The sequence below is a fragment of the Arvicanthis niloticus genome, chromosome 6 (assembly GCF_011762505.2).
Source record: "Arvicanthis niloticus isolate mArvNil1 chromosome 6, mArvNil1.pat.X, whole genome shotgun sequence".
NCBI lineage: Eukaryota > Metazoa > Chordata > Mammalia > Rodentia > Muridae > Arvicanthis > Arvicanthis niloticus.
Genome location: NC_047663.1, coordinates 106,232,525 through 106,259,858, shown reverse-complemented (window position 1 = coordinate 106,259,858; position 27,334 = coordinate 106,232,525). Strand labels below are relative to the sequence as shown.

Below are 27,334 nucleotides of genomic sequence, written 5' to 3'. Positions count from 1 at the left end.
ATAAGCTCCTGGTAGGCTCGCGCGTCTGTCCGTCAGACGGGGCGGGCCGCGGCAGCGGGGGTGGTTCCCGGCGAGCGCCGAGTTCCGGGCACGCGAAGACCGTTGGGTGAGGCGGCGCGGATCTGGGGGAGGGGGGAAGGGGGGTGACTCTCACCTGCGGCCGGGCCGGGGTCAGGCGCGGGGTGGGAGTGGCGGTTGGGGGTCAGATGCGGGGCCGCTGCTGTCTGGGTGAGGTGGGTGGGTAGACTTTTCGGAACGGCGGAGCCGGAAACTGAAAGTCGCGGGAGGGGGGGCCGGAAAAGTTCGAGACGTCCGCAGCGGTGCGTGGCTGGCAGCGCGCCTACCGCGGTGGCTCGGGGTCATGGTACTATGGTCCATGCCCCGGATCTCAGTCCGGGATCGCGGCTGAGCCCCACGAGCCCCACTTGTGCCTTGCTTGTCTTGAGCGAACACCTAGTTTCCCCAGCCACTTCTGCAGCTCACCTCCCTCCCACTTAGGCTTTTTGGATTGTTCAGTCAAATTTGGTCTGGCACTCTCAGTACCCAGGCGTCGCCTTTTCTGATTCTGACACCCGGCTACACAAACCACGGACACCACCTCCCCCATAAGGCCTCTTCCCTCTTGGTTGGTGGCTTACCTTCCCTGTCCTTCTTATTCTTTCAGATCTCACCTTTCTGCCTCTCAGAACCTGTTTCTGGAAACTCTTGCTTTTGTGAAGCAGTCTGGCCTCAAACTCAAACAGATCTGCCTGCCTCTGCCTACCGAGTCCTGGGATTAAAATCCTGTGCCACCACTGCCCTGGATGGGATGTATAAGTGTCAGGGTGTGGAGTCTGATCCCTGGGCTCTTTGCTTCTTGACGCCTGCTTAGTGGAGGTTAAACCTAGTGTATATTCCTCATGATGGACATGAAGCCCCAAGTAGGTGGTAAGGACATGAGATTGATTAGAACTCACAGGCATACTCCCAGCAGTCCTCAAAATTGAAGAAGCAGACTTTCAGCTCCTTGGACATAGTGCAAGGTCATTATTGTCTTGCCTGCAACTCTCTAGCTTGGAAGTCATCTGTTCCTGGCTACCAGTCCCCAGAGAAGTCACAGTTGGCCTTGCCACCATGGCCCCTCCCTGCCTGTGTAACTGACTAAGAAAGGTGGTATTTAGTGACTCAAAATTGCTGTTATCAGGTGGAGGCCCCAAGCAATCTCAAATTGATATTTAAGTCTTTTAAAAATCAACATTATTCACAGATTTGTAAATACTTGAGTTTTAAACAAGAGCTGAAAGGTTGTTCTTTACCAAGCCAAGTGTGTACAACTGGAAGTCTGAGTGCTTTCAGCAGTGTCTCTGGTCTGAGCTGGTGGCTCCTTGCTTGCCCAACAGGTCTGTGAGGTGTTTATCTATTGGCTGTTTCTTTTCCTGGAACCCCCTGGTCTGTACCTGAACCGATTATTCTCTGACAATACAGGCTGCCTGGAACCCTGTTACTTTTCTCCTGTTTGCTAGTCTCCCTGGGGCAGGGCTTGGTCCTCAGCAGTACCTCCACACACCTGAGCAAGGGCCGCGTGCATTCACAACCGAGTCTCATTGCCTCCTGCACTGCAGCACACTACGCGCTTTCAGTCAGAGCTCTCTGGGCATCTCTGGGCTGCGGTTCCTCCTGCACCCACGAAGTAGCCGACTGGACTGCACAGTGGACATGGCAGCAGTCAACTTGGAGAAAACCTTCTTCCAAGAAGGAAGTGCTTCCTGCCTGTTCTCTCACTACTGTTTTCTGAGAGTTGGTTTGGGGTTTCCTTCTTGACAGTGGGATGCCAGGCCCCCACTCTCCATGTAGTTGCTGCATGAATTGTCAGTGTAGCTTGGCAGGTGGATTCCATGGGGTGTGGACAAAATGACCTGGAGAAGAAAAATAATCTAGAAAAAATGGTCCATAGATCCTACAGATTATGTCAGAGATGGGATATGCAGCTTCGAGGCGTATGCTGGACGACTGTCCTCCCTGTGTGCTGTGTTTACACAGAAGGGTGGAGGCCACCTGGATGCCACACTGGACATCCATCCCATAATTGTAGTGTGCTTGCTCTGTTCATGTCCGTAGAGGAGGAGACCCAGTGACTGCTGCACCTAGGATCTGGGACCCAGGTGGGAGTTGATATCTGAGGCAGGTTGTAATTTCAGTGGATGGGAACTGAAAATTTGAGCAAAAGAAAATCAAGGATTTGGAACTGGACATGTCTCAGGGTTGGGTACTCAGTGTAGAGCACAGGGTTGAGGAAGGAGGTGAGTTTGTGACAGGCTGGACAGTTGTGTTGCACAAAGGGATTCTGTTCTATGTACCAATGCCAGCTGGGCTTTCTAGTTATTGATGTGACTGCAGCCATCAGTAAAGGGCCCAGGAGAGAGAGCTGTAAAAGCTGGTGTCCCTCCTTTCTCTTCTAGCTCGTATCCCTGGCCTTCTGACGGCCAGGTCCTGGAAATAAGGCTTTTATGTTGGTACAGACATGTAAGAACTGGTTGAAGCCAGGGATAAGGAAGACAGGTGGAGTTGGGCAGCTTTAGCTTTCATGACCAGAGCTGGGAAGCCATTGAGGTTCTGAGCTGAGTAGGCCCAGACTTCATGCTGTGTGGTAAAGGTCCCTGTGACTCCCAGGAGGCCACAGTGGCAGCAGAGAAGCTATGTAGTCAGGGCTGGAGCTGTCCATTTGTTATGTTTGAGTGTTGAGGTTCTAACAGAGCCCTGGTGCTCCACAGAGACGGGGGAGGGGGTGAGGGAGGGTGTGTGTCTGTGCACCACATGAGCGCAGTGTCTGCAGAGGCTGCACAAGGGCATTGGATTCCCGGAAACTGGAGTTACACGGGCGGATTGTTACCTACCATAATGGGTGCTAGGAAACAAATTCTGGTCCCCTCAAAGAGCAGGGAGAGGTCCCAGCTGCTGAGCCATGTCTCCAGCCCTGTGTTTCCTGTTGATTACATTAGTTTGCTCTTAGGTGGTTGTGTATATAAATGCTTTCTGATTACTGGTGCCCCCCCCCCCAGGTCAGTATTCTTTATAAAACCTGTCCTGCATTCATATCTTGGTGGAGCTTTTTTTGGTACCAGCTCCGGGTTTGAACATGGCATCTCACTGAGTTGCTCAGGCTACCTGTAAGCTCTAGTGAATTTCCTCTCACAAAGAAGATATAAGTGTGATGCCAGGAGATGCATCCATCCACCACAGAGAAAGAGACAGAGGCAGATCTGCGCTCCTGCCCAGGGCTAGTCACCCTATTGGGTGCTTAGAGCAGATGTAAGTTATACATATTCTCTATGAGCTTGGAGGCAGGATCATTTAATTACATATGCAGAAGAGTGATTGACTAAGGGATGTGCCAGCTGTGTCCTGCAGGTGAGAGACACCCAATACAGCCTTGTCTTGGTGCTGTCATCACTGTGCAGGTCCCCTTTAGGAGTCTCAGCCTTAGACATGGATGAACCCCTTTTGTAAAGGGTACCTCCACAAATGTGTAGAGGTCACTGTGCTGCTGTTCAGTGGTTCCTAGGGGTGACCGGGGGAGAGGACATGCTGTTTGTGGTGCTGAAGTTGTGTGTACTTGTCTTAGATCTCAAGGGTTTAGAGTTAATGCTTTCTGCTTCTGCTCTTTAGTAAGTTGCCCTATTTTAGGGGAACGGGTGAAGTTTCTTCTTTAAGACACAGAGAACAGTTCCATGTGAGCTCTGCAGGCTGCAGAGCTCTGTCCAGGTAGGAATCTTGCTTCTGGACTCAACACCCTCAGCCAAAGGTTGGTTCACAGAAACCAGCACAAAACGCAGAGACCAGATGCTAGTTCCTAGCATCTGAAAAACATTTGTTGAAAAGAAGGTGGCAGGTGACAGCTGTTCCCAGTGCATTGTGAGTGGTGTGGGATTGTTTTAATATGTGTCATCAGAATCAAAGTGCACTTGAAGAAAGAGTAAACTGCTTGAAAGTAACAGTTGTCTTTAAAATGGATGTTGCTTTGAAAGGCCAGGCTTGTGTTTCCTCAGTCATGTCCTGTTGGTGCTTGGGTCTCTCTGATCTCTTGGGTCTCTGAGCACCTGATTACCAAAGGAGGCAAGAAGGAGGTCCTAGGGCTGGAGTGTTTGGGAGCAGCGGGTCAAGGGTCAGGGGTCACAGCACAGACTGTGTAAGTATTGTGTAGTTGATCTTCCTGATGTCGCTTGGCACTATGGGCAGTGGTGTTTAGGTATGCAGAACAGAGGTCAGGGTGTCCGTCAGAGGAGGCAGGATTGGGCACAGAGTGGACCTAGAACCTATGGGCTTGATGAGTCCCTAGGGCAGGGAGGAAGGAGGTCTACCCTTGGCAAACTGGCCAGTCACTCATTTTTGCAGGCCAATAGATCTAGAGTCAAGTGACACACTGTGGCAGAGACCCACAGTCTGTTTTTTCACACCGTGGCTTTTCACCAATGGTTTGCCGGACTGGGCCTTGTTCATGCCAGAGTGTGAATGCCCCAAGGCTTTGAGGGACGTCAAGACAGCAGGGCAGGCAGGGCAGTGGGGTCAACAAGATTTGAAGGATGCCGCAGTGCCAGCAGTTGTGCAGGCATGAGGCAACCAATGCTGCTGTTGTTCTGGAGCCAGGGAATTGCCTCTGGAACCGAAGTGTGGGAGTGGGTCTGGTAGGTGATTTGTTAACTGAATGAAATGTGTCTGGGGTTTTGCTGGGAAGAGGACTCGGGGAATGCTGCTCCCTGCTGCTTGTAGCCTCCCTGTGTTCAGCACATCTTAGATACCAGACACTTTACAGTCTGTATCTCAGGACACACAACCCACTTCTTCCTTAAGCTCAGCTGAGGCTGAACACCTACTTCACAGCTAAGACCCTGGGAGGTCATGTCCATCCTTCCAACCCACGTTCCCAGATTCCCCTTTGTCTCATAGGGATTAGTTTGCTCTTTTGTGAGCACCAGCTGTACTCCCACAACCTTCAAAGGCTCTAAAGAACCCTGGTTGGCAGAAAGTATGATTAACAGCTGCCCCAGCCTTTAGGCTGCCTCGGAGATGGAAGTACAGCAAGGAAGTTGAAATGGGGGTCTCCGGATGGGAGAGGGCATTGGCAGACATGGAGGCGCCATGCTGCTGCAGGTAGTCCAGGCCTCTGCATACCTGCTTCAGCCCAAGCATACTTCTTCCTGAGAGAATGGGTGAGAAGAAAGCCCACTCGCTGTGTAATTACTCTTGAGAGTTGAGAGGGAGCCCAGGAGAGGCTGCTGTGCTAGAGGATGAGGGAAGAGCTTGGCACTGAAGAGCCCAAGTTGATAGAAAAGGAAAACACGATGGACCAGGCAGAGGTGGCTCTTGTGGTGTGTGGGTGATGTTTAGAGGATGCAGGAGGAATGGGCTCCAATTGGCTTTGAGTGAAGCATCTTGGAGAGGATGACAGGTGGCAGAGCTGGACTGATAGGAAGAGGGGCTTGCAGGCTGTGGTCCCACTGCAGTGTGGAGAACTGATACCCAACAGGGAGCACAGTGAGTGTAGGATGGAAGATGCTGACTGTTAGTGTCAGTGGGAAGTGCTCCAGCCAGGATTGATAACAGCAGGTAGGAAGCCCATGAGTTAGTTATTGTGGGTGCCACCAGGTCTGTCACCCTCATGGACATCTCTTGCCACATCTGTAGCAGGAGATTTGATTGCCTTATCTCCGAAGCTTCCCAGAACTCTGAAATCGTGTTTTTAGATCCTCTCCAGATCAGTGTAGTGACCCAGGCACTTCACCAGGTTGCCTCCTGGTGAATTTCTCTCTTTTCCCTCTAGAGCAGCGGGTCTTAACCTGTGGGTCAAGACCCTTTTTGGAGGTGAAACAATACTTTCACAGGGGTTGCCTAAGACCATCGGAAAATAGATATTTACATTACATAACAACAGCAAAATTATAGTTATGAAGTAGCAGTGAAAATAATTATATGGTTGGGGTCAGCACAGCATAAGGAAGAGTATGAAAAGGTGCACCATTAGGAAGGTTGAGAACACTATTCTAGAGGATTGTTCTAAATTGAGGTGTGATATGGTCTGTGTCTTTCTTTAGGGCTTTGTGGTGTGTGGGGGTTATAACTCACATGGCTGCAGCCAGTGTGACTCCCCCTGGCTCCCTAGAACTGCTACAGCCTGGCTTCTCCAAGACCCTCCTGGGGACCAGGTTAGAAGCCAAGTACCTGTGTTCAGCCTGCAGAAACATCCTCCGGAGGCCTTTCCAGGCCCAGTGTGGGCACCGCTACTGCTCCTTCTGCCTGACCAGCATCCTCAGGTGTGCATGCCATTCTACCCAGGTGGGCAGGGGCAGGTGGGTGGCTCTGAAGCCAGATTGCACACTGTCCAGTAGAGTGGTTGCCAGTACAAATTCTCCATGGATTCTGGAGGCTTAGCTCAAATCAAGAATGTAAAATTTATTATTTAAAAAACATTGATTGTTTCTCGGTGAGGTGGAACATGCCTTAATTTCAGCACTCAAGAAGCAGAAGCAGGAGACCTCTGTGAGTTCAAGGTCATCCTGGTCTACAACTGAGTTCTGGGGCTACCTTTAAAAAAAAAGGAAGAATGGAGAACTGATCATAGCAAGGTATAGGGGTATATTTTCTCTCTTTTTCTCTCTTTAAGTTTTGTTCCAACTCTTGGGAGGCAGAGATGGGAAGGTCAGAAGTTTAGGGTCGTCCTTGGCTATATAGCAAGTTTAAAACCAACCTCAGATCTATGTCTCAAAACGTAATCATAGACATCAGAGAGCTGGCTCAGTGCATGAAAACACTTGATACAAGCTTGGCGCGCTGAGTGTGGGCCCTGAGGCCCACACGTGGTCAGAGAGAGCTGACTTGTCTTCTGACCTCACCAGCACACCTTGGTACATGTTTATATACACAGTAAATTTTAAAAATGTAACTAAAACATTAAAAACAAAACAAGGAGGAGGGGTAGATAAAGTGCTTCCTGTGAAAGCAAGACTTGAGTTTGGTCCTCTCTACCCGTGTAAAAAGTTGGGCATCACATCGTATGCCTGGAGAGTTCTGTCTGAAAAAGGTGGGTGGCACCTGAGGAGGGCACCTGATATGTGACCTCCAGCTTCCACATACCCATGCGGATGTACCGGTACTCTCTCTCTCCCCCCTTCCCTCCCCCTCCCTCTCTCTTCCTCTCTATCCCCCCCCCCCACACACACACACATTGGTTATATATTGGAGTACTGGTTTTGGACATGTGAGATGAAATACAGCATTATTGGTGTTACAGGCTCTAGAAGGTTGGTGTGAGGGTTACAGCTCCCTTAGGCTGCTCTGGGTGGGTAGATTGAATGTCAGTCACACCGTCGGTGGCTGACGAGTGTCACTGCCATAGTATGAAAGGGCAGCAGCAGTGCCCATGGAGAAGTAAACACACACACGTTTTTCTGCCATGTATTTTGGAGGCTGAGGCCTGCAGTCCAGGCTTAGTAACAAAGAAAGCACTTACCTGCCATTCATGAAACCTTAGCTCGATCCCTGACATTGCAAATTCAAAAAGAAAAGGAGATGAGTTGTCCTTGCAGGTTCAGGCCCTGATAACATTTTCCACATTGAATCTTCTCTTTTGTGAATTTTTATGATATTGTACAGTTGACATCCCAGTTTGATCAAAGATAAGAAAGATGAAGAATGTACATTGTGGAGCCAGGCTGTGGGCTGAGCAGACAGAGCTCAGGGATTCTCTGGAGCAGGCATTTCAGTGGGACTTTGTGTTTCCTCTGTTCCCACCAGCTCTGGGCCTCAGAACTGTGCTGCCTGCGTCCATGAAGGCCTGTATGAAGAAGGCATTTCTATTTTAGAGAGTAGTTCGGTAAGTACACTGTATTGAGCTAAACATGTCAAAATGAACAGAAAGTGTTTACAGGTTTGTTCTGTAATACTGGTAAGAGAATGAGAACCTGGGAGCTGGAAGTGTCCTCTTCATGACTCTTTAGGGTTGGAGAGGCTGAGAAACACGGGTTGGCTGGTCCAGAGTTACCTTCTGCCCCATATGCTGGCTGAGGAGGGTGGCACAGGTTGTTTTGGGTAGGGCCTCTGATCTAGATGTTGCTTCATAGACAGTAGGGTACTGGGAGAAGGTGTAACCCAAGGATGTTCCTGTTCCAGGCCTTTCCAGATAACGCTGCCCGCAGAGAGGTGGAGAGCCTGCCAGCCGTCTGTCCCAATGATGGATGCACCTGGAAGGGGACCTTGAAAGAATATGAGGTAGATAGACTGGTGGCTGTGTCTCCAGCAGTGGGCTTTAAAAATTACTTATTTATCTTTATTTATATGCATTTGTGTTTTGCTTGCATGTATATCTGTGTAAGGGTGTTGGACCCTTAGAACTGGAATTACAGACAGTTATGAGCTACCTACGGGAAATTGAGCTGGATCCTCTGGAAGAGCAGCCAGTGCTCTTAACTTTTGAGTGATCTCTCCAACCCGTACAAAACAGTTCTCATAGAGCCATGTTCCACTCTTGCTAGAACTGGCCTGGCTAATGTATGCGAAAAAAGTTCCTCCTTAGAGCTGGACATGGTGCCACACACCTTTAATGCAGGATCTCTGAGTTCAAGGCCATCCTGGTTTACAGAGTGAGTTCCAGGACAGCCAGTGTTTCACAGAGAAACCCTGTCTCGAAAAAAATGAAAAGAAAGGAAAAAAAGGAACTTTTCCTTTATCTGAGTATACCTGTGATCCCAGCACTTAGGAAGGTAAGGCCAGAGAATGCCGAGTTCAGGGTTAGCTGGGCCTACCTAGAGAACTTTGTTTTGTTTCTTTCCTTGTTTAAAGAGTACCCCATCTGAAACCCAAATAGTGCAGATAGGCCTGTACTATAAAGCCTTGTCACTTCTTTCCATGTCTGAATTCCCTACTCTACCCTAGAGGTACAGTAGAACTGGAGTACCTTATGTAGGAAGCTAGCACTGGGCTGGAGAGATGGCTCAGTGGTTAAGAGCACTGACTGTTCTTCCAGAGGTCCTGAGTTCAATTCCCAACAACTACATGGTGACTCACAACCATCTGTAATGGGATCTGATGCCCTCTTCTGGTGTGTCTGAAGAGAGTAGTAGTGTACTCATATGCATAAAATAAATAAATCGTAAAAAAAAAAAAAAAAAAAAGCTAGCACCACATTGGCCTTAGCAATACCATGTGTTGCTTTGCTGCAGATTTTTAATTTTTTGCTGGAAACTGCAGCTTTTAAGCCCAGTGGGATTCTGTGGTGTATATCATACTCACCAGGGTTTTCTTTTTTTTTTTTTTTCTTTTTTTTTTTTTGTCGTTGTTGTTGTTGTTGTTGTTGTTGTTTTTCGAGACAGGGTTTCTCTGTGTAGCCCTGGCTGTCCTGGAACTCACTCTGTAGACCAGGCTGGCCTCTAACTCAGAAATTCGCCTGCCTCTGCCTCCCAAGTGCTGGGATTAAAGGTGTGTGCCACCACCGCCCGGCCACCAGTGTTTTCTTTATTGTTATTTGTTTTCTATTTCTTTTTAGTCCGTCTTTCTGTAGCCCTGGTTGTCCTGGAATTCACAGAGATCCACTTGCCTCTGCCTCCTGAGTTCTGGAATTAAAGGTGTGCACCACCCTGCCTCACAAGAGTTCTCTTGTTGTGAATTGTGTTGACTCTGGAACTTATTTGAGTAATAGGTACATTTGTTTTGGTCACAGAAAGACATCTCAAAGGCCAGGAGAAGAGGTGGCATACAAGTGGTGCTAGTGGAGTGGAGACATTAGCATGAGCCCTCTGTCACTTTCATATGTCACCTTCAGGCATCTTCAATTAAATCTGCGTTATGGAGGCCACGTGGTTAGGTGACACCGCTCCAGTCCACCAAGTTTCTCATTCCTTTTGTTGCTCCAGTCAACAACCTTCAAAGAAGTTTTTGTTTCCGTTGGACATGGTGGTGCACAGCTATAACCCCCAGTCTTGGAAGGCTGAGACAGGACCATGAGTTCAGAGGTGGCCCTAGCTGCTAATGAGGCCTTGTCTTTCCTGTGCCTGCCATTTGTGTCTGGCAACATGTCCCGTGACCTGTTGAGTGGTCACACTTTGTGATCTCAGGCCTTGGGTTTCATTCTGTAGCTGAGCAATTTGGGCTTCACTTGGGTGAACAAGAAACTAGTCAGTTTTTTCTAGCATGGTGTCAGGACATGATCAAGAGTCACAGTCCACACTAGATCCTTAAAGGGAAATCCTTAGTGCTGTCTGTGAAAGAGATGGCTCCTAGGGAAGTAACGTGGTCAGGGACTTGGGTGGATGCAGGAAAGTGTGGGTGTAGGGCCTGGGGCCTACATACCTGGTTGTTCTTGAAGGTGTTTTGAGAGACCTCTGGGGCAGCTGGAATAATTCTTCCCAGGCCTATGTTAGGCTCCAGATTCCTCCGAGATTTCTGTTGCCTCCAGGCCTTATTGGAGGTCAGTGACTGTGTGGGCCTCTGACTGATGGCCAGGGACTACAGCCAGGCCATGGGCTTGGTGCCATGTGGCTTTGTAGGCATGCAGGGTGGAAAGTCCCTGGCTGCGCCCTTTGAGAGCACTGGAAAGTCCCCGAGATGCGTTGGGTTTGGTCACGTGGGAGGGCAGGCACAGCTCAGCCTTAGCTGATCTTATTGATTAAAAACTTGTCACTGGGGAGGTGAGAGTGGGAGGGTGGGTGGGGGCATATCCTCATAGAAGCAGGAGGATGGGATAGAGCGTTCCTGGGGTTGGGGGGGAAGGGGATTACATCTGAAATGTAAATAAAATATCCAATAAAAAAAAATCAAACTTGTCACTGGTGGCAAATGTCGCAAGCTAGGGCAGAAATGACTCCCTCTCTGTGCAGTCATCACTACAGGTAGTCCTCTCCTGCCTGCAGTCACATACCTCTCTATTTCTTAGCTTTCACTGGAAACTAAGATTGTAACTAAAACATTTTTTATGGTTTGAGTTATTTAAAATGTTTGGAAAGATGGAGAATCTTGCTTAGCCTTTGGCTCTGTTTCCCTTTATGATGATGTCTTTCATTCTGAAGATGGATTGACAGCCATATTAAAGTCTTGTCCTGAAGGCAAGGCCTGGTACTACACTAGGGAAAGCAAAGGTTGGTAGATCTCTGTGAGTTCCAGGCCAGCCAGCCTACAGATTCTGGGGAGTAGCTGACACTGGGGAAGGCAGGTAGGTTATTCATTTTATTCTATGTGTATGGGGTTTTATCTGTATGTGTGTATGCACATCACATGCACACTTGGTGCCCAGAGAGTTCTCTCTGCTGCCCATCATCATGTGTTCGTAAGAAATTCAGTTATGGTGCTAGAGAGTTGGCTCTGATTGTCAGCACTGATTGTTCTTGCAGAGGTTCCAAGTTCAATTCCCAGCACCCATGTGGCAGTCAGAACTGTTTGCAGCTCCAGTTCCAAAGGATCTAGTGCCTCTTCTGGCCTTCCTGGGCACTATGCACACATGATACACAGTCAAATGTAGGCAAAACACCTATACACATAAAATAAAATAAAATAAAATAAAAATAAGTAAATCTTAGCCAGGTATCTTGTAATCCCAGAACTTAGGAGGCAGAAAAGCAGGCTTATCTCTATGAGTTTAAGGCCAGTCTAGTCTACATAGTGAATTCCAGATCAGCCACAGTTATATAGTGAGGCCCTTTCTCAACCCCACTCACGCATCCTCCCCACAAAATTTCACTTTTGACAACTGTATTTTCTTAAGATGTTAAATTTGAATTCTGCTTGAATAAATGCTGATACATTTGGATTGTGTCTGCTTGGGGAGTTTGAGCTTTGTCCTTGTTCCCTGAGTGTTGTTACAAGTGTATCTTCTTTAACTCTTTGTGGTCAGGACCCAAGGACCAGCATTTATCTCCTGGTTTCCCCCAGGACCCATCTAAAAAGTCAGGTATGGCAGCATACTCCTATAATCTCAAAGTTGGGGAAGCAGAGACAGGAGCATCTCTGGGGTTTGGTGGCCCGTCAGCCTGGGCTATTCAGTGACCTCTGGCTCCAGTCATTCTCAGGTTCTGAGTTTAGCTGTGAATTTGAAGCAGCAGTGCAGGGCCTTGAACCTAGGGCCTTGAGCACACAGATGTGCTTTGTGTGGCTCCCACTGGGCCACACCTGTCCCAGTTTATTGACATTTGTCAGAATCCAGGTTTCATACAATAGGTTGCATACGATCCTGTCTCAGAAAACAGTATGAGAGAAACAGCAGCTTTGAGCAGCGCACTGAGAGCCAAGTCGGTGCCAGGCTCCCGGTGCCTGCAAGACTTCTTTCAGCTCCCTCTTGGCCTGTGTTTGCCTTTATGAGTTACTTCAAAGCAGATTTAAGCTGCTTTGTCATTTGTTTTATTTATTTATTTAGTAGAGAGGATTAAATCCAGGGTTTTGTGCATCCTAGGCTTTCTTCTACTGTATTACAGCTTTGTGTATTTTATTTGTGTGTGAGTGTGTGTGTCCATGTGGCTGCACGTGTGTATATGTGGATTTGGAGACCGGAGGTTAACCTTGGGTGTCATTTCTCAGGAGCTATCCACTTTATTAAGATAGTCTCTTATTGGCCTAGAGCCCAGCAGTTACTGTAGGACAGCTGGCCGTCTTACGTGAGGGTGAAGGGTCCCTCCTGTCTCTATCTTCCCAACATTGGAATTACAGGAGCACATTGCTAAATGTGGCTTTTTAGAATATGAGGTGTGGGGATCAGAACTCAGGTCTTAATGTTTGTGTGGTACATACTTTGTCAACTGAGCCATTTCCCCAGCCCCAAGTCATAAGTAGCCTTTTAGTGAAATTGTAGTAATTTAACTATTTGTGTCATTAGTCTTACCTTCTGTAAACTGTTACAGCATAGTAGCTCGAGGCCCCTCTTTGTGCTTGTTCAATAACTAGTTGTTGCACACTCAGGGAGTTACAGGACCACCGGCACACAGAGCCCCTTGGGTTTACAACCATTAGTGTGGTTGTCTGTGTCCTTATGCCTCCTAGCTTGGGGGTTGCCAAGCACTTAGACAATCCCATCTCCTTCCTAGGATTTGATTGAGGGTCCTTCACCCTCTTGTGTTCTCAGAACAACCTTTCTCCGGAGTTTTTGGATAACTGAGCAGCAAACTTTGATGTCTATGGCCCTGCTGTTGGGTCTTTTCTGGCTTACTCTGGACTGTGTCTCAGCCTCAGGAACTTGTCTTTTGCCTATTCCTCCTCTGTAGCTCATTCTTTGTCTTCTGCTTCTGAGCTTTCTGTAAACTCTGAAATGAGCCAGGTACAGGGGAACTAGTCCTGTGCTGTTCTATGTGTGCATGCACACACATACAGACACACACACACACACACACACACACACACACACACACACACACACACGAGTCCATAGCAAGAGATAGACAGCAGGGTGAAGGTTTCCCGGGGCTGAGGAGTCTATTGATGGAGATGGAGTTAGCATTAGGAAGATGAGAGTTCTGTGATGAACAGTGGAGGCTGCACACTACCAAGTATGCTTCCTGTACTGACCTATGTGCTTAATGTAGGCATCTAGGCATGGATGGTGTACATCTTTAGTCCTGGCACTCAGGAAGCAGAGGCAGGCAGATCTCTGAGTTCAAGGCCAGCCTGGTCTACAGAGTTCTAGAATAGCCAGGACTACATAAAGAAACCCTGTCACCCTTTCCCTCTCCCAGCAGAACAGGGAGGAAAACAAAAAGATAGCTTAGCCAACAAATTTCTAATGCCATGTCCTCTAGTGACCTGTGCCTTGTGGTCTGTTGCTATGAAGAGACACCATGACCCAGGCAACTCTTGGTTTTTTTTTCGAGACAGGGTTTCTCTGTGTCCTGGCTGTCCTAAAACTCACTCTGTAGACCAGGCTGGCCTCGAACTCAGAAATCCGCCTGCCTCTGCCTCCCAAGTGCTGGGATTAAAGGCGTGCGCCACCACCGCCCGGCAACTCTTATAAAGGAAAACATTTAATCGGGGGCTTGCTCTTACTTGGTTGGGAGCTGTCTGGCTTACAGTTCAGAAGTTATTATTATTGTCATGGTGGGAAACATGGCAGCATGCAGGCAGACTTCTGTATCTTGATCCACAGGTAGCAGAAGGGAACTGTCTGTTACACTGGGCGTAGCTTGAGAGTAGGAGACTTCAAAGCCTGCCCCCAAAGTGTCACCTTTCTTTCAGCAAGGCCACATCACCTAATAGTGCCACTCCCTACTGGCCACGCATTCAAACACATGGGTTTATGGGGGCCATACCTATTCAAACCATCACAGGAGCTGATATGGGGATGGTGTGCACTGTGTGAAGAGTTGAAGAGTCTCCTGGGGGGATCACCCACCTAGAGACCAGCTGTAATGGAGCAGCTCAGTCTAGTGCAGCTAGGAGTCAGCATCCCTGGTTTCTGAAAGTGGAGAGAGGATACAGTGACCTGTGTCTGTACAGTGGTTTTGAGGAGAGCAGTCTCCATGATGGGTGGGCTGGATAGCATGGACAGCAAGGCACTTGCATGTGCTGTGGCGACCTGTAGGTCTGCATGCTGTCTTCATAAGCCACTTGCATGTGCGGTGGCTACCTGCTGGCCTGTGTGCTGTCTTCATATACTTCCTTCTTTTGTCAGAGCTGCCACGAAGGACTGTGCCCATTCCTGCTGACTGAGTGTCCTGCATGTAAAGGCCTGGTCCGCCTCAGCGAGAAGAAGCACCACACCGAGCAGGAGTGCCCCAAAAGGAGCCTGAGCTGCCAGCACTGCAGGGCACCCTGTAGCCATGCGGACCTGGAGGTGCACTGGGCGGGGCGGCCTAGGAGGCAGTATCTACAACGTGGGCATTTAGCTAGCGTTTGCTGCCATGGTTGGAGCTTGCTTAACTTCTTCATATTTGCCTCCATGGCGCCATGGAGGTTAGAAGGTTCTTGGTGGAACTGGGTTTCAGTAGGTAATTAGTACTGACTTACTTTAAAAAGTGATTTATAAAATAAAAAAAATTCAGGAAAAAAATTTTTAAGGGGATGTACAAATGGCTAGCAGTTGCTCTTTCAGAGGACCTGGGTTCAGGTCGCAGCACCCACAAGGTGGCTCACAACAGTCCATAGCACCAGTTCTAGGAGATCCAGTACCCTGTTCTCTCTTCTGTGTACACCAGCAAACACACGATTTACCGGGTAAAACACTCATACATTCAAGATAAATAAACCTAGAACTATATACATGTATATTTTGAGACAGGTTCTCACCTGTAGCCTTCCCTGAACTGGAACCTGCTAGGTAGACCAGGCTGGCCTCAAACTTATAGAGATCTTTGTGGCTCTGTCTCTAAAATACTGGGATTAATGGCTTGTGCCACCATACAGGACTAAAAGAATTTTCAGGTATTTTAGACCTGAGTGTGGTGACTTGGCTATAATCACAGTCCTCAGGAGGTTGAGGCCAGCCTGGACTGTATTACCATACAGACCCTGTCATGTCCCCAGCTCTCTCCAAACAACAAGAAAAATAGGGTGTATTTTAGAAAAGTTGAAGCACAGAAGGTAGAGAAGACAGCATTGTGATTGAGCAGCTGCCTGTGTCACTGCTTCAGACTAATGAGCAGACCTGATTGGATATTGTGAGGCAGGGTCTCATTTCATCTATGGAGTTTGGGTTGTGTTATCAGTAGTAGCATGCCATCGACTGAACAAGTGCCCGAGGTGGTCACTTTCCACAGAGGAAAAGGTGTACCTTGGCTTTGGAGTGAGAGGACGGGATTGAGGTCTCTGTCTCCTGTGAGGGCATGCACCCAGTGGCCTAAATTTTCATTTGACCCCAACTCTTAGATTGCATCATACCCCACCCATAGCCCTGTGTTAGTGACCAAGCCTTCAACATGTGGATCTTTGGGGGATACTTGCAAGCCAGAACACATTTAAAATGTAACAGGTTTACTGTCCCTTTCTGGCTTGCCCACATTCCCACTGTGAGAAGGTAGCCTTCACTCACATTTGTTGGAATCAAGGACATCAGCATCTCTTTCTCAGCTGCCTACCGAATTTGCTCTCCACATCTTGGGTGTTGGCACTGTGTTCTTCTTTCATATGATATTGGATGTTGGGTACTCTGTAGTGGCTTTTCAGGGTCTCTCCTCAGGGCAGTTTGGCTGTGCCATTGGGGCCATGTGAGGACAGGAGAGTCTAATGCTTAGAGTCCTGCACAGCCATTTTGTTCTCTACATGGGCCCTTTGTTTGAGTCGTGTTGTAAGATGAAGGTGTTCCCTTTTCCCTATCTCTTTCATGTTTTCTGGAGGCTACAGAGGAAGGAGTTTGTAAGTCTGAATTTGTGAGGGTGCCTGTAGACTCTCACTTGGGAGTTAAACACAACTTTCAGAGAGAGAGTCAGGAACCATGAGCACATCAGGCTCCTCCTAGGAGCTGGCTGCCATCTTCAGTACTTCCTGTTTCCCCTCCTCCTGTACTGCCCTGTCATGGTGTTGGCATCCCCAACTAATGGTCCTGTTTCTCTTTAAGGTACACTACGAGGTCTGCCCCAAGTTTCCCTTGACCTGTGATGGCTGTGGCAAGAAGAAGATCTCTCGGGAGAAGGTAAAGCATTTCCTTCCATTTGGGTGGTTTATGACCAGAAGCAGCAAAGTGAGGTTTATGTGCTATTGCTAGGATGGGTGTGTTCTTGGGCATGGTGGCTTATCTGCCAATGTTCATTTGATTTTTGTTGTTGTTGTTGTTGTTATTCATTTGTTTTGAGGTGGGGTCTTACTAATAGCCCTGAGTGCCTAGAACCTGCTATGTAGACCAGGCTGGCCTTAAAGTCATGGAGATTTGCCTTAACCGCATGTTTCACCATGTCTGATATTCCCCATCACCCCACCCCCCACCAGAATTTCATGTAGTCCAGGCTGGCCTGGAACTTATAACAAAGGATAACCTTGAACTTCTGATGCTCCTGTCTCCAGTTGTGGAGTGCTAGTATTAAAGACATACACCCATAATCCTGGTTTACATTGGTACTGTTGGGTAAGTTCCTTTTTCAGGGGGTGTAGTGTGGGGTTGGAATTCAGGATTTCAAAGCTTTTTCCCCTTGAGCTGGGCTTCCCTCTTGATAAGAGAAATACACCTCTCACTACAAAGAAATAATACAGTTTACTTTTGAGTTGAGCATGAATGACCGTGGCCCAATGACATAGATTTAGTTATGCCAAATAATGAGTTGTGTGTGTGTGTCTGTCTGTCTGTCTGTCTGTCTGTCTGTGGCAACCTTTAATAACTTCATCCTTCTTACCTTCCAGTTTCAGGACCATGTTAGAGCATGCAACAAGTGCCGGGTTCTCTGCAGATTCCACACCATCGGCTGTTCAGAGATGGTAAGCCACAGCTCTGCTCAAAGGGACTAGGAACCTGGGTGGGTCTTTCCCTTATGATAAACAGTCTCTAGCTCCTCCTAGGTTCTTCTACCTCTCTGTTATCTCTCCTGGCTATCTCTCAGCACCCCTTCCTCCTGCCCTCAGGTGTCCAGGCTTGCCCTCTTGAGATCTAAGAACACCCAAATATATGTGTTCCTGGCACCTTGCGCCTTCCAGGATGCCTAGCGGAGACCTTAGGGACACACCTTGGTCTTCTGTCTCCTTACTGTCCACCTCCTCCCATCTCTCCTATGAAAGGAAAGCACACCGCCTAGCTAACGCCCCCATGCCAGAGGTGCAGAGCCTCCTCTTGTCTCATATTTCACACGCATGCTGACAAATCCTTGGCTGTTGGCAGATGGATTCTGTCCCTCCAACTGCTGTCTTGCCACCTCATCATCTCCTGCCTAGACACAGGCTTTTTGTATTAGCCTGTCTTGCCCCTTCATTTTCAACCTGCCACAGGCTATTTCTTTGTTGTCCCTCTTTCTCTGTACAGTGGGAGTTCCCATGTCCCTTCATGACACGTGAACAGGGTGAGCATTCAGGGTAAGAGGAGGAGGCAAACTGAGGACACAAGGTCTGGGACAGGGGTGTCTCTGCTCTCTTGTATTGAGTGGTGGGGACGTTACAACCTCTGTTGCAAGGCAACTGAGTCCCCTGCAGAAGGTGGATTAGAAGCTACTAGGAAACTGAGCTGCTGTCACCTTGATCCTAGGATCTGTGTGGCTTCAGTTCAGTTCATGGGGAGCCCCAGTTAATTCTGACATTGTTTGTAGGAACCTTGCTGACCCCTGCTGGAAGCCACTAAGCCAACTAGCACCTGCCCTGGGAGGTGAAGTGCAGCTGCTTATGCATCCCTATTGTCTGGGTGGCTGTCCCTCCAACTGGGAACACAGATGTCTTGCTTTTTTTTTTTTTTTTTTTTTTTCCTTACATTTTGAGTGTGTCTTTGTAAAATTAGTTTATTTTGTTATGATTTTTAATTTTTTTATTACATTTTTGGGTGTTTGTGTATGTAAGCCATACACATGAAACCAGAAGACAGCTTTTAGAGTTGATTTTGTCTTTCCAACATATTGGTCCCGGGAACTAAACTCAGTTATCAGGCTTGGAGACAGCACATTTATATCTAAGCCAGCTCACCAGCCCTAGTTTTGTTTTAGGTTTGTTTGTGGTTTTTTTGCTTTTTTTTTAAATATTTATTTACTTATTTTATATATGTGAATACATTGTCACTTTCTTTAGACACACCAGAAAAGGGCATCAGATCCCATTACAGGTGATTGTGAGCCACCTTGTGGTTGCTGGGAATTGAACTCAGGACCTCTGGAAGAGCAGTCAGTGCTCTTAACTGCTGAGCCATCTCTCCAGCCCAGGTTGGGTTTGGTTTTTAATTGAGGAATTCTCACCATGTAGCCAAAGATGGCCTTGCACTCATAGAAACTCGTCTATCTCTGCTTTCTAAGTACTAGGATTAAAAACACTTGTCATTGGACCTGTTTATCTTTCTTAATTCTAATGGTGTTATAGTAATTTTGAAGTTTAATAGCTTCAAATTTTTACACAAGTTTGAATATGCTCAGGTGGTGGTGACCCACCTTTAATCCCAGCACTTAGGAGGCAGAGGAAGGCTGATTTCTTAGTTCAAGGTCAGCTTGGTCTATAGTGCAAGTCTGGGCTACACAAAGAAACCCTGTTTCCAAAAACAGAACAAACAAAAAAGCAAGTTTGAAAATACTTAGTTGCCGGGCAGTGGTGGCGCACACCTTTAGTCCCAGCACTTGGGAGGCAGAGGCAGGCAGATTTCTGAGTTGGAGCCAGCCTGGTCTACAGAGTGAGTTCCAGGACAGCCAGGGCTATACAGAGAAACCCTGTCTTGAAAAACCAAAAAAGCCGGACAGTGGTGGCGCACGCCTTTAATCCCAGCACTTGGGAGGCAGAGGCAGGCAGATTTCTGAGTTCGAGGCCAACCTGGTCTACCAAGTGAGTTCCAGGACAGCCAAGGCTATACAGAGAAACCCTGTCTCAAAAAACCAAAAAAAAAAAAAAAAAAAAAAGAAAGAAAGAAAGAAAAAAGTACTTAGTTGTGTCTTAATTACTTTTCTGTTACTGTGTAAAGATACCATGGCCAAGGGAACTTACACAAGACAGAAGCTGTTTGGGATTTAACAGATTCAGAAGGTTAGAATCTGTGACCATCGTTGTGGACAGCATGGGAGCACACAGGCAGGCAGGCAGGCAGGCAGGCCGGGTGCTGGAGCAGCAGCTGAGTGCTCACATCCTGAGGGAACAACCAAATGTCCTAATGGACCTCTGTCCTTCAGTATGGCCCATGGTGCTGCACTGTCTAGGCTGGGTCTGTACAGACACCATGCCAAGAGCTGCCCGTCCTGTCCCACAGGTGGAGACTGAGAACCTGCAGGATCATGAGCTGCAGCGGCTACGGGAACACCTGGCCCTACTGCTGAGCTCATTCCTGGAGTCCCAAGCCTCACAAGGAACCCAGAACCAGGGGCCAGAGCTGCTACAGCGGTGCCAGATTTTGGAGCAGAAGATAGCCACCTTTGAGAACATTGTCTGCGTCTTGAACCGGGAGGTAGAAAGGGTAGCAGTGACTGCAGAGGCTTGTAGCCGGCAGCACCGGCTAGACCAGGACAAGATCGAGGCCCTGAGTAACAAGGTTTGTACTTAGCTGGAATACTAAGTCCTGATCTTTGGAGCCTGGACAGTGTCAAACCCGTCTACACTGCATGACTTGGGCTTTGGCCATCTGCTTTCTGATTCTCATGCTCTGTGAGGCTCAGTCAGAGCGTTTGATGGGCGAACAACCAAAAGCTCTTTTTGGCCTGGGAGGGTACAGCATCAGTCATGGCACTGTGCTGGGGCTGTGAGCTCCTAGGTCCATGTGCGCCTGGAGCCTTCCATGTGACCTTGGAACGTGTTCCTAACACTGCAGACAGAAAAGACTCCAGTGGGGGAGGTGGGGGTTCAGGGCCCACAGCATATGATGGTCAGAGTTAAGTGGTTTCTGCTCTGCAGGTGCAACAGCTGGAGAGGAGCATTGGTCTCAAGGACCTGGCCATGGCTGACCTGGAGCAGAAGGTCTCAGAGTTGGAGGTGTCCACCTATGATGGGGTCTTCATCTGGAAGATCTCCGACTTCGCCAGAAAGCGTCAGGAAGCTGTAGCTGGCCGGACACCTGCTATCTTCTCCCCAGGTGCCATTTGTGCTCCTCCCATCTCCTTCAGCGGCCCCAGAATGGGCCTCACGCTCAGCGGGCACCTCGAATGGCTGCATCTAACTCTTCCTGGGAGTTAGGCATGAGGAGCTATTGGGTGCCAGGTTAGATATGCAGAGTGTAAGCTCCTTGTCACCTGCAGATGAGCGTGATGGCTTTGGAGTGGATAATGGAAAACAGACCTTTGCCAACAGGGTCATAGCTTCAAGCTTGTCTGACTCTCGCCCAACTGGATTGAGCATTGGTATTTACTGTAAGCAGGAGTCCTGTGAAAATGTTCCTCACTCTTCTTCATCTCTACCTGCAAAGTCTCTTGAGGGGTGCTCTGGAGCGCCTCTGAAAGGGACTGCTGGGTGCTAGAGTTGGTAGTGTCATTTCAGGGTACGATTGCTTCCCTTGTGCTGCCTGTTTTGCACTTCTTACCGTACCACTGTGGCTACCTTTCTGTGTACTTCAGAATACCTCTGAGGTGCCCACGGATGGTGTGAGGGCTCAGCCTTGCCTTTTTTCCTTGTTAGTCTCTTCCTGCTCAGTAGTTTACTTCCTAACTTAGTCATCACCACACATTATTTGTTTCTAGGCTTACTTTACAAAACTTTCTCTACAGTAGAGGTTCTAGGCTGAGCCCTTGGGAGACCCTCTCCTTACTGGACTTGCCTTGACACTAATGGTCCCTGCCCTTGTGTGGGAAGACTCTATTCATCTCTGTAGCGAATCTTCACAGTGGCTTCAGCGAGGGCTAGCAGAAAACAAACCTGGAGACTAGGAAAGCCAGTGTCTTAGGTAGGAACTCAAGGTACGCTTGGGCAGCCTGGTGCTCGATATGGTTTCTAGAGTTGGTACTGCCCATGTTGGCACTGCCCCCCACCCATGCAGGTGGTTTAGTAGATGTTAACTTGTGGGGTGTGCAGGCCTAGATTAATGGAGTTCCACAGTGAGTCTGGTAGGGTCCAGCATCAGGAGCCCAAGTCCCATGCAGCAGTCCCCTGGAGCCATAACCAGGCAAAAGCTGGGTTATGTAAAAGGTCTACTTTAATATTGTTGATGAGTCAGGTTCATGTAGTAGGCAAAGGCACAAGGAACATGAAGGCAGGTTTTTCTTTTTAAAGATTTATTTTTTATTTATATGAGTACACTGTAGCTGTCTTCAGACACATTAGAAGAGGGCATCGGATCCCATTACAGATGGTTGTGAGCCACCATGTGGTTGGTGGGAATTGAACTCAGGACCTCTGGCAGAGTAGTCAGTGCTCTTAACCACTGAGCTATCTCTGCAGCCCAGGAAGGCAGTTTTAACACTGTGTCTGCAGCCCTGCTACAGAGGCTTAGCTTGCTTGGTCCATGAGTGGGAGAGTGGGTTAGTTGTGTTGCGTGGCTGAGAGCTGCTGGGAAAGCAGCTGAGTACTGTCCTGTTGGGTTCTCCACTAAGAGGACACACTTTTCACGGCTTTACGGGATCTGTTCAGGACTGACTACTCTCTGCTTTTCACTTACGACTGCACATCATGGCAAACAGCCTGTGGTACAGAGCTGCTCACTTCCCAGCTAGGAAGCAAAACAAAGAGGGCTGCGGTGAGTGGAGAGCCCCCTGTCTTCTGCAAGTCACACCCTCCCTCCGTGACTAACCGCCTCTTAGTTCCCACATGAGAAAGTTCCACCATCTGCAGGCAGCATCAGGTGTTTGACAAATGGGCTTGGGGTGGAAGATTGCAGACCTACTCTACAGATGTGCAGTGGCAGGTGCCTAAGGGTGTTAGGGGTGGTACATGTGAGTACTGAGGCTGAGCCCCACGATAGGCCAAGTTTATGTGGAGATGCTGGTGTAAATCCTGGAGTCCAGACACTGAAAAGCTTGCTGTCTAACTGCATAGGTCCTACCCCAGGGCCAGGAGAGCAGTTTGATTCTCTTGTTATTTGTGCTGTGAGTTTCATTGGATGCCCCTGTACCAAAGGTGCTGCTCCCATGAGGTCCACCACCCATCTACAGTGGCTTAGAATGTGCCGTCAAGGCGCTCAGAGATAGTGCTGCGCCAGCCTTTGCTGTTCCTTGACCCAGTCAGCCTCACAAGCAACTCTTGCATGTTTTGTTTGTACTTAACAGTAGATGACATTATTTTTTGAGACAGGGTTTCACACTATAGCCCAAGGCGGACTCAGTTCATTATCTAACCCAGGCTGAACTTGAACTCATGTTGGGAAGCTTGTGTTAGCATGGCCAGTCCTTGTCTTCTGCAGTCTTAACCGTGTTCTGGTTGTTGGTTGGTACCTGTAAAACAGTGACTCTCAGCCTTTCCAGCGCTGCAGCTCCTCAGTACAGCTCCTCCTGTCGTGATGACCCCAACCATGCAATTATTTTACTACTGTTATAAATTGTAATGTACATATCTGATGCGTGCCCTCCTAAGGGCGTACACCCCACAGGTTGAGAGCCACTGCTGTAGGCCTGAGGGATGTTGACTGTACTGTTCTGAGTGTCTGCCCCTCAGACGCTTCTGCTGAGGCAGGGCTCCTGTGGCCTGGTCTCCCTTCAGAGCTTCGTTGGGGACCGAAGCTACTTGATTTTTACCACCATAGTTTTTTACTTTGTCACTTTGAGGTTAGTGAAATTATCAGTCAGCTGTTAGTTTACAGGGGGACACAGCAAGATGCCTGACTGGATTTGTAAGCTCAGTCTCTGGAACCCACATTACAGATGGTAGGAGAGAGCAGACAGCAGTGCACCAGGAAGGCAGCCTGGCCTACAGAGTGAGTTCCAGAACAACCAAAACAAAAAACTGGGAGGAGAGAAGTGGCTCACAGAGTTGACCTTTGGCTTCTATGCTCACCCTGGCAGTGTCCGCCCCATAGGATTGCACACGAGTGTACACGCTAATGGCTTTTCCTGAAGAAGTGAGACTGGAGGCCATTCTGAGCTGCATGGCAAGAGGCTCTGGGTGGAAGGGGCTTTCCTTTGGGAGGAAAACCATTTCTTGATACTTCTCCACAGCTGAGTGATTGTTTATGTTTTCATCTTTCTGAGGGTGGGCTATGTCCTGCCCTGCCCTTACTGACATATCTCCGTACCTCCAGCCTTCTACACAAGCAGATATGGCTACAAGATGTGTCTACGGGTCTACTTGAATGGTGATGGCACTGGACGGGGAACTCATCTGTCTCTCTTCTTCGTGGTGATGAAAGGCCCCAATGACGCTCTCTTGCAGTGGCCTTTTAATCAGAAGGTATAAAAGGCATCCCCAGGATTAGGGGGATCTGTGGTTGGCATTGGGTACAGCTTCCAAGTGGCCAGGTTCTCCAAGACAGTGTATGTACCCATGCATAGGGCTGTGGTTCCGCAGTGATTTCTCAGTGCTGATTATGACACCTGATTGGCTTCATGACCCACACATGTTTGAAAGTCTCCTGGGGAAGTATGCTTCACGGGAAGGCCACAGGCAGAGCCCCCTCTGTCAGTATTCAAAACCAGGGACTTCCTTGATGAAGGAATTAGAACTCCAGAGAGCAGACTATACTGAACATGGTCTCTTCCCTTCACCACTCAGGGCCCTGCTCTCTCCTCAGAAGCCAGTAGGAGGTAGAACAAGTGATGGGGACTAGCAGGCCCAGACATCCTGGCTAGTCTCTGGTCAGACCCCCATTCTTGTGAAGTACTTCCTGGACAAGCTTAAGGATCTGAGCAAAAAAACATCAGTAGATGAGCACTACAAAGAAACAGTGCATGGGAATACTGTGTGTAGCACCAAGCTTAGCCTCGGTTTTCAGGTGCTGTGAGCATGCAGTACCAGCATGGACATGTGTTGTTGCTGGATGAGAACCTGAGTAAACTGGCCAGTGTATCCAGTCACACTGCTGTGGGAGAGGCAGGATAGGATTAATGTGGGGTTTTGGGGTGACTCATGAACACATTGTCCCCTCCCTGGATTGACTTCTCTCAGGTAACGTTGATGTTGCTGGATCATAACAACCGGGAGCACGTGATCGACGCATTCAGGCCTGATGTAACCTCGTCGTCCTTCCAGAGGCCTGTCAGCGACATGAACATTGCCAGTGGCTGCCCCCTCTTCTGCCCTGTGTCCAAGATGGAGGCCAAGAATTCCTATGTGCGGGATGATGCTATCTTCATCAAAGCTATTGTGGACCTAACGGGACTCTAGCCACCCCTATTAAGAATAGCAGCTCAGTGAGGAGCTGCCACATTAGGCCAGCCAGGGCCCTGCCACACAAGGGTGGGCAGGCTTGGTGTGAATGCTGAGGAGGGCCTCAGCCTAAAGCCAATCACCATCACACAGAAAGGCAGGAAGGAGCCTCCAGTTGGTCCTCAACTGATAAACTGAGTTGGAGGGTCCACTGAGCTCAGGGTTCTGGTGGAAGCAGCTGGGGATCTTCTCAGCTCTCCAGTAGAAAAGCTCTTGCTGACTTTTCTGTCTGGGGAAGGGAGAGACCCTCGGGTGGGGTGCCCAGAAAGGGCCTCCCAAGAGAGAGCCTCCAGAGCTGCACCAGGAGTGAGAGTGACTGGCCTTCCCCACCCCGGCCTTTGGAAAAGAGGTAGGGGCTGCACAGGAGAAGGCATGCATCTGCAGAGTGTAGCCCAGGAGAGAAGCTCTCTGAGCCATAGGCACTCACTGGAGTCGGGCCTGCCTGGGCTGCACAGCCCTGCCAGGTGGCCTGTATGGAGAAGAAGTGATTAAACTATTCAGATGTCTCTGCTGAGTGGTAGTCACCTGGCTCCTGCTCTGTCTAGTCTAGGTAGTGACAACCCTCTGGTCATCACTTCTGCCTTACTCATATTTGCCGCCCCCATTCCTTATATCCTTCAAGCCCAGTGACCTCCCATTGTGAGTCCACCTGGGTAGAAATAAAGGGCTGACCTTGGCCTGGCCAGTGTACAGGCCTTTGTCTCAGGTTCCTGGCCTGATTTGCTCTTTAGTCTGAAGTTGGGGTGGAGCGTATGCCCTGTGCCTGGGTGATGTGTTGCTGGAGATTGGACTCCAGGCCTCCTGCAAGCTCTCTGCCAACTCAGCTGTATTTCCAGCCCCAAAGTGTTGGATTGTTACATTGAAGGTATTTTCTTTCCTTTAAAAGGAAATGAAGGGGCCGAGGGTGTAGTGCAGTGGTAGAAAACTCTTACATGCTCAAGGCCTTGGGTTCCATCCCTACTGTGTGTGCATCCAGCACACAGGAGCTGGAACTGTGGAATGGGAAGAGTAGAGGTGTTGACAGGGCTGGCGTGCTGGCACACACACTTAGTCCCGGCACTGACTAGGCAGAGGCAGGTGGAAATAAATCTGTTCAAGGCCATTCAGTGCCACACAGTGAGATCCTTTCTCAAGAGACAAAACAAAACGAACAGAACCCATAGGGCATCGAGGAAAGGAGTTGTGACAGGCAGAGTCTGGGCCTCTCTGAAGCCTAGGAGGACTAACACAGTAGGGCTGTTGATTCCCTGCGGTTGGGGCGGAGCTTCTGAGCAATGCCTTATACATCAGATTGCTGTCAAATGAGACAGATGTTGAATGGTCCTCTTCCTTAATAAGCTATAGGGAAGAGGGGGGATTCTGCCAAACCAGCTCTCTGGAGACAGCTCACGAGCAGGTATGTGTATCGCCTGCCAAGGAGGGGACCTGCTACACATGACACCTTGTAAACCCCTGGATTTTACAGACTCCTCATCCTTGCCCTCTAACCTCGCCACTACCTCCTGTCAGCGCATGCGCCACATTTGGGAGAATTTTAATAGAATCATAATGCCTTTTGGCATGATGTTTTCAAGATTCATCTGTGTTAGAGCATACTAGAAATTTTTTTGCTAGATAGGGTTTCTCTGTGTAGCCCTGGCTGTCCTGGAACTCATTCTCTAGACCAGGCTGGTCTTGAACTCAGAGAGATCTACCTGCCTCTGCCTCCCAAGTGCTAAAGGTGTGAGCCACCACTGCCCAACTTGTATTTTTTTCTGTGTGTGGTGTGCATGTGCACACATACGTGGGTACCCATGTGAAATTCTAAAGTTGGTTAGAGTCTGCCATCGCCCCCTTTCCCACCCCCACCTCCACTCCTACTTCCTGCATTCTGGTGTTGCTGGCAGAGCACCATGCTTGTCTGACAAGCACATGGATGTTGGAGATGAGAGCTTTGGTCTGCATGCTTGTGCAGCAAGGGCTTTAACCACTGAGCCATCTCTGCAGCATGTTAGGAAATTTGATGCCTAGATGTTTTCTTGTGTACACAGAAAGCATTTGTTGGTTGGTTTCAGTTAGACATTTGAACTGTTTCTACTTCCTGACCACTATAAAATGCTGCTGGGAGGGTTTGCTTCTGTGTTTGTGTGGACACATTTTCATTTCTTGCAAGTCTAGTTTAACTACTAGGTTGTATGTTCAGCTCTTTAGAAATTGTCAAATAGCCTGTTATGGTGTTATATTTCTGTAATCTCAGCACAGAGCTAGAAGGAATGAAAGTTCCAAGGTCAGCACTGGATACATTTAAAACCTGCCTTAAACAAAGATGCAAACGAACCCCAGAAAAATTAAAAAAGAAAGTACCAGGCTCTTCGTATGTGGCCACACCATTGCGTAATCTACCAAGGAATTGGTTTTGACTTTTTTTTTGTGACAGGATCACTCCATGTACCCCTGGCTGTCCTATAATTCACTATGTTACCAGGCTGGCCTTGAACTCACAGAGATCCACCTGCCTCTGCCTCCTGAGCACCGA

The 27,334-nt window shown here is 48.6% G+C and overlaps 1 protein-coding gene across 1 annotated transcript; it reads left to right on the top strand.

The window, feature by feature from the left end:
- Traf2 (TNF receptor associated factor 2) lies at positions 1-26,931 on the top strand. The gene is made up of 11 exons (XM_034506213.2): positions 1-106; positions 6,069-6,287; positions 7,768-7,846; positions 8,143-8,241; positions 14,615-14,776; positions 16,496-16,570; positions 17,272-17,346; positions 19,790-20,068; positions 20,428-20,605; positions 23,696-23,844; positions 24,559-26,931. The coding sequence occupies exons 2-11, from the start codon at positions 6,100-6,102 to the stop codon at positions 24,775-24,777; spliced, it is 1,503 nt and encodes a 500-aa protein (XP_034362104.1). The 5' UTR covers positions 1-106; positions 6,069-6,099; the 3' UTR covers positions 24,778-26,931.
- Positions 26,932-27,334: the final 403 nt, after the last annotated feature.

Excerpts from the sequence above, each read along its gene's own strand:
- Traf2 (XM_034506213.2), top strand. The coding sequence starts at position 6,100 with ATGGCTGCAGCCAGTGTGACTCCCCCTGGCTCCCTAGAACTGCTACAG. Across the intron at positions 16,571-17,271 it reads AGAAGATCTCTCGGGAGAAG|TTTCAGGACCATGTTAGAGC; the intron begins GTAAAGCATTTC and ends CTTACCTTCCAG. Across the intron at positions 20,069-20,427 it reads TCGAGGCCCTGAGTAACAAG|GTGCAACAGCTGGAGAGGAG; the intron begins GTTTGTACTTAG and ends TCTGCTCTGCAG.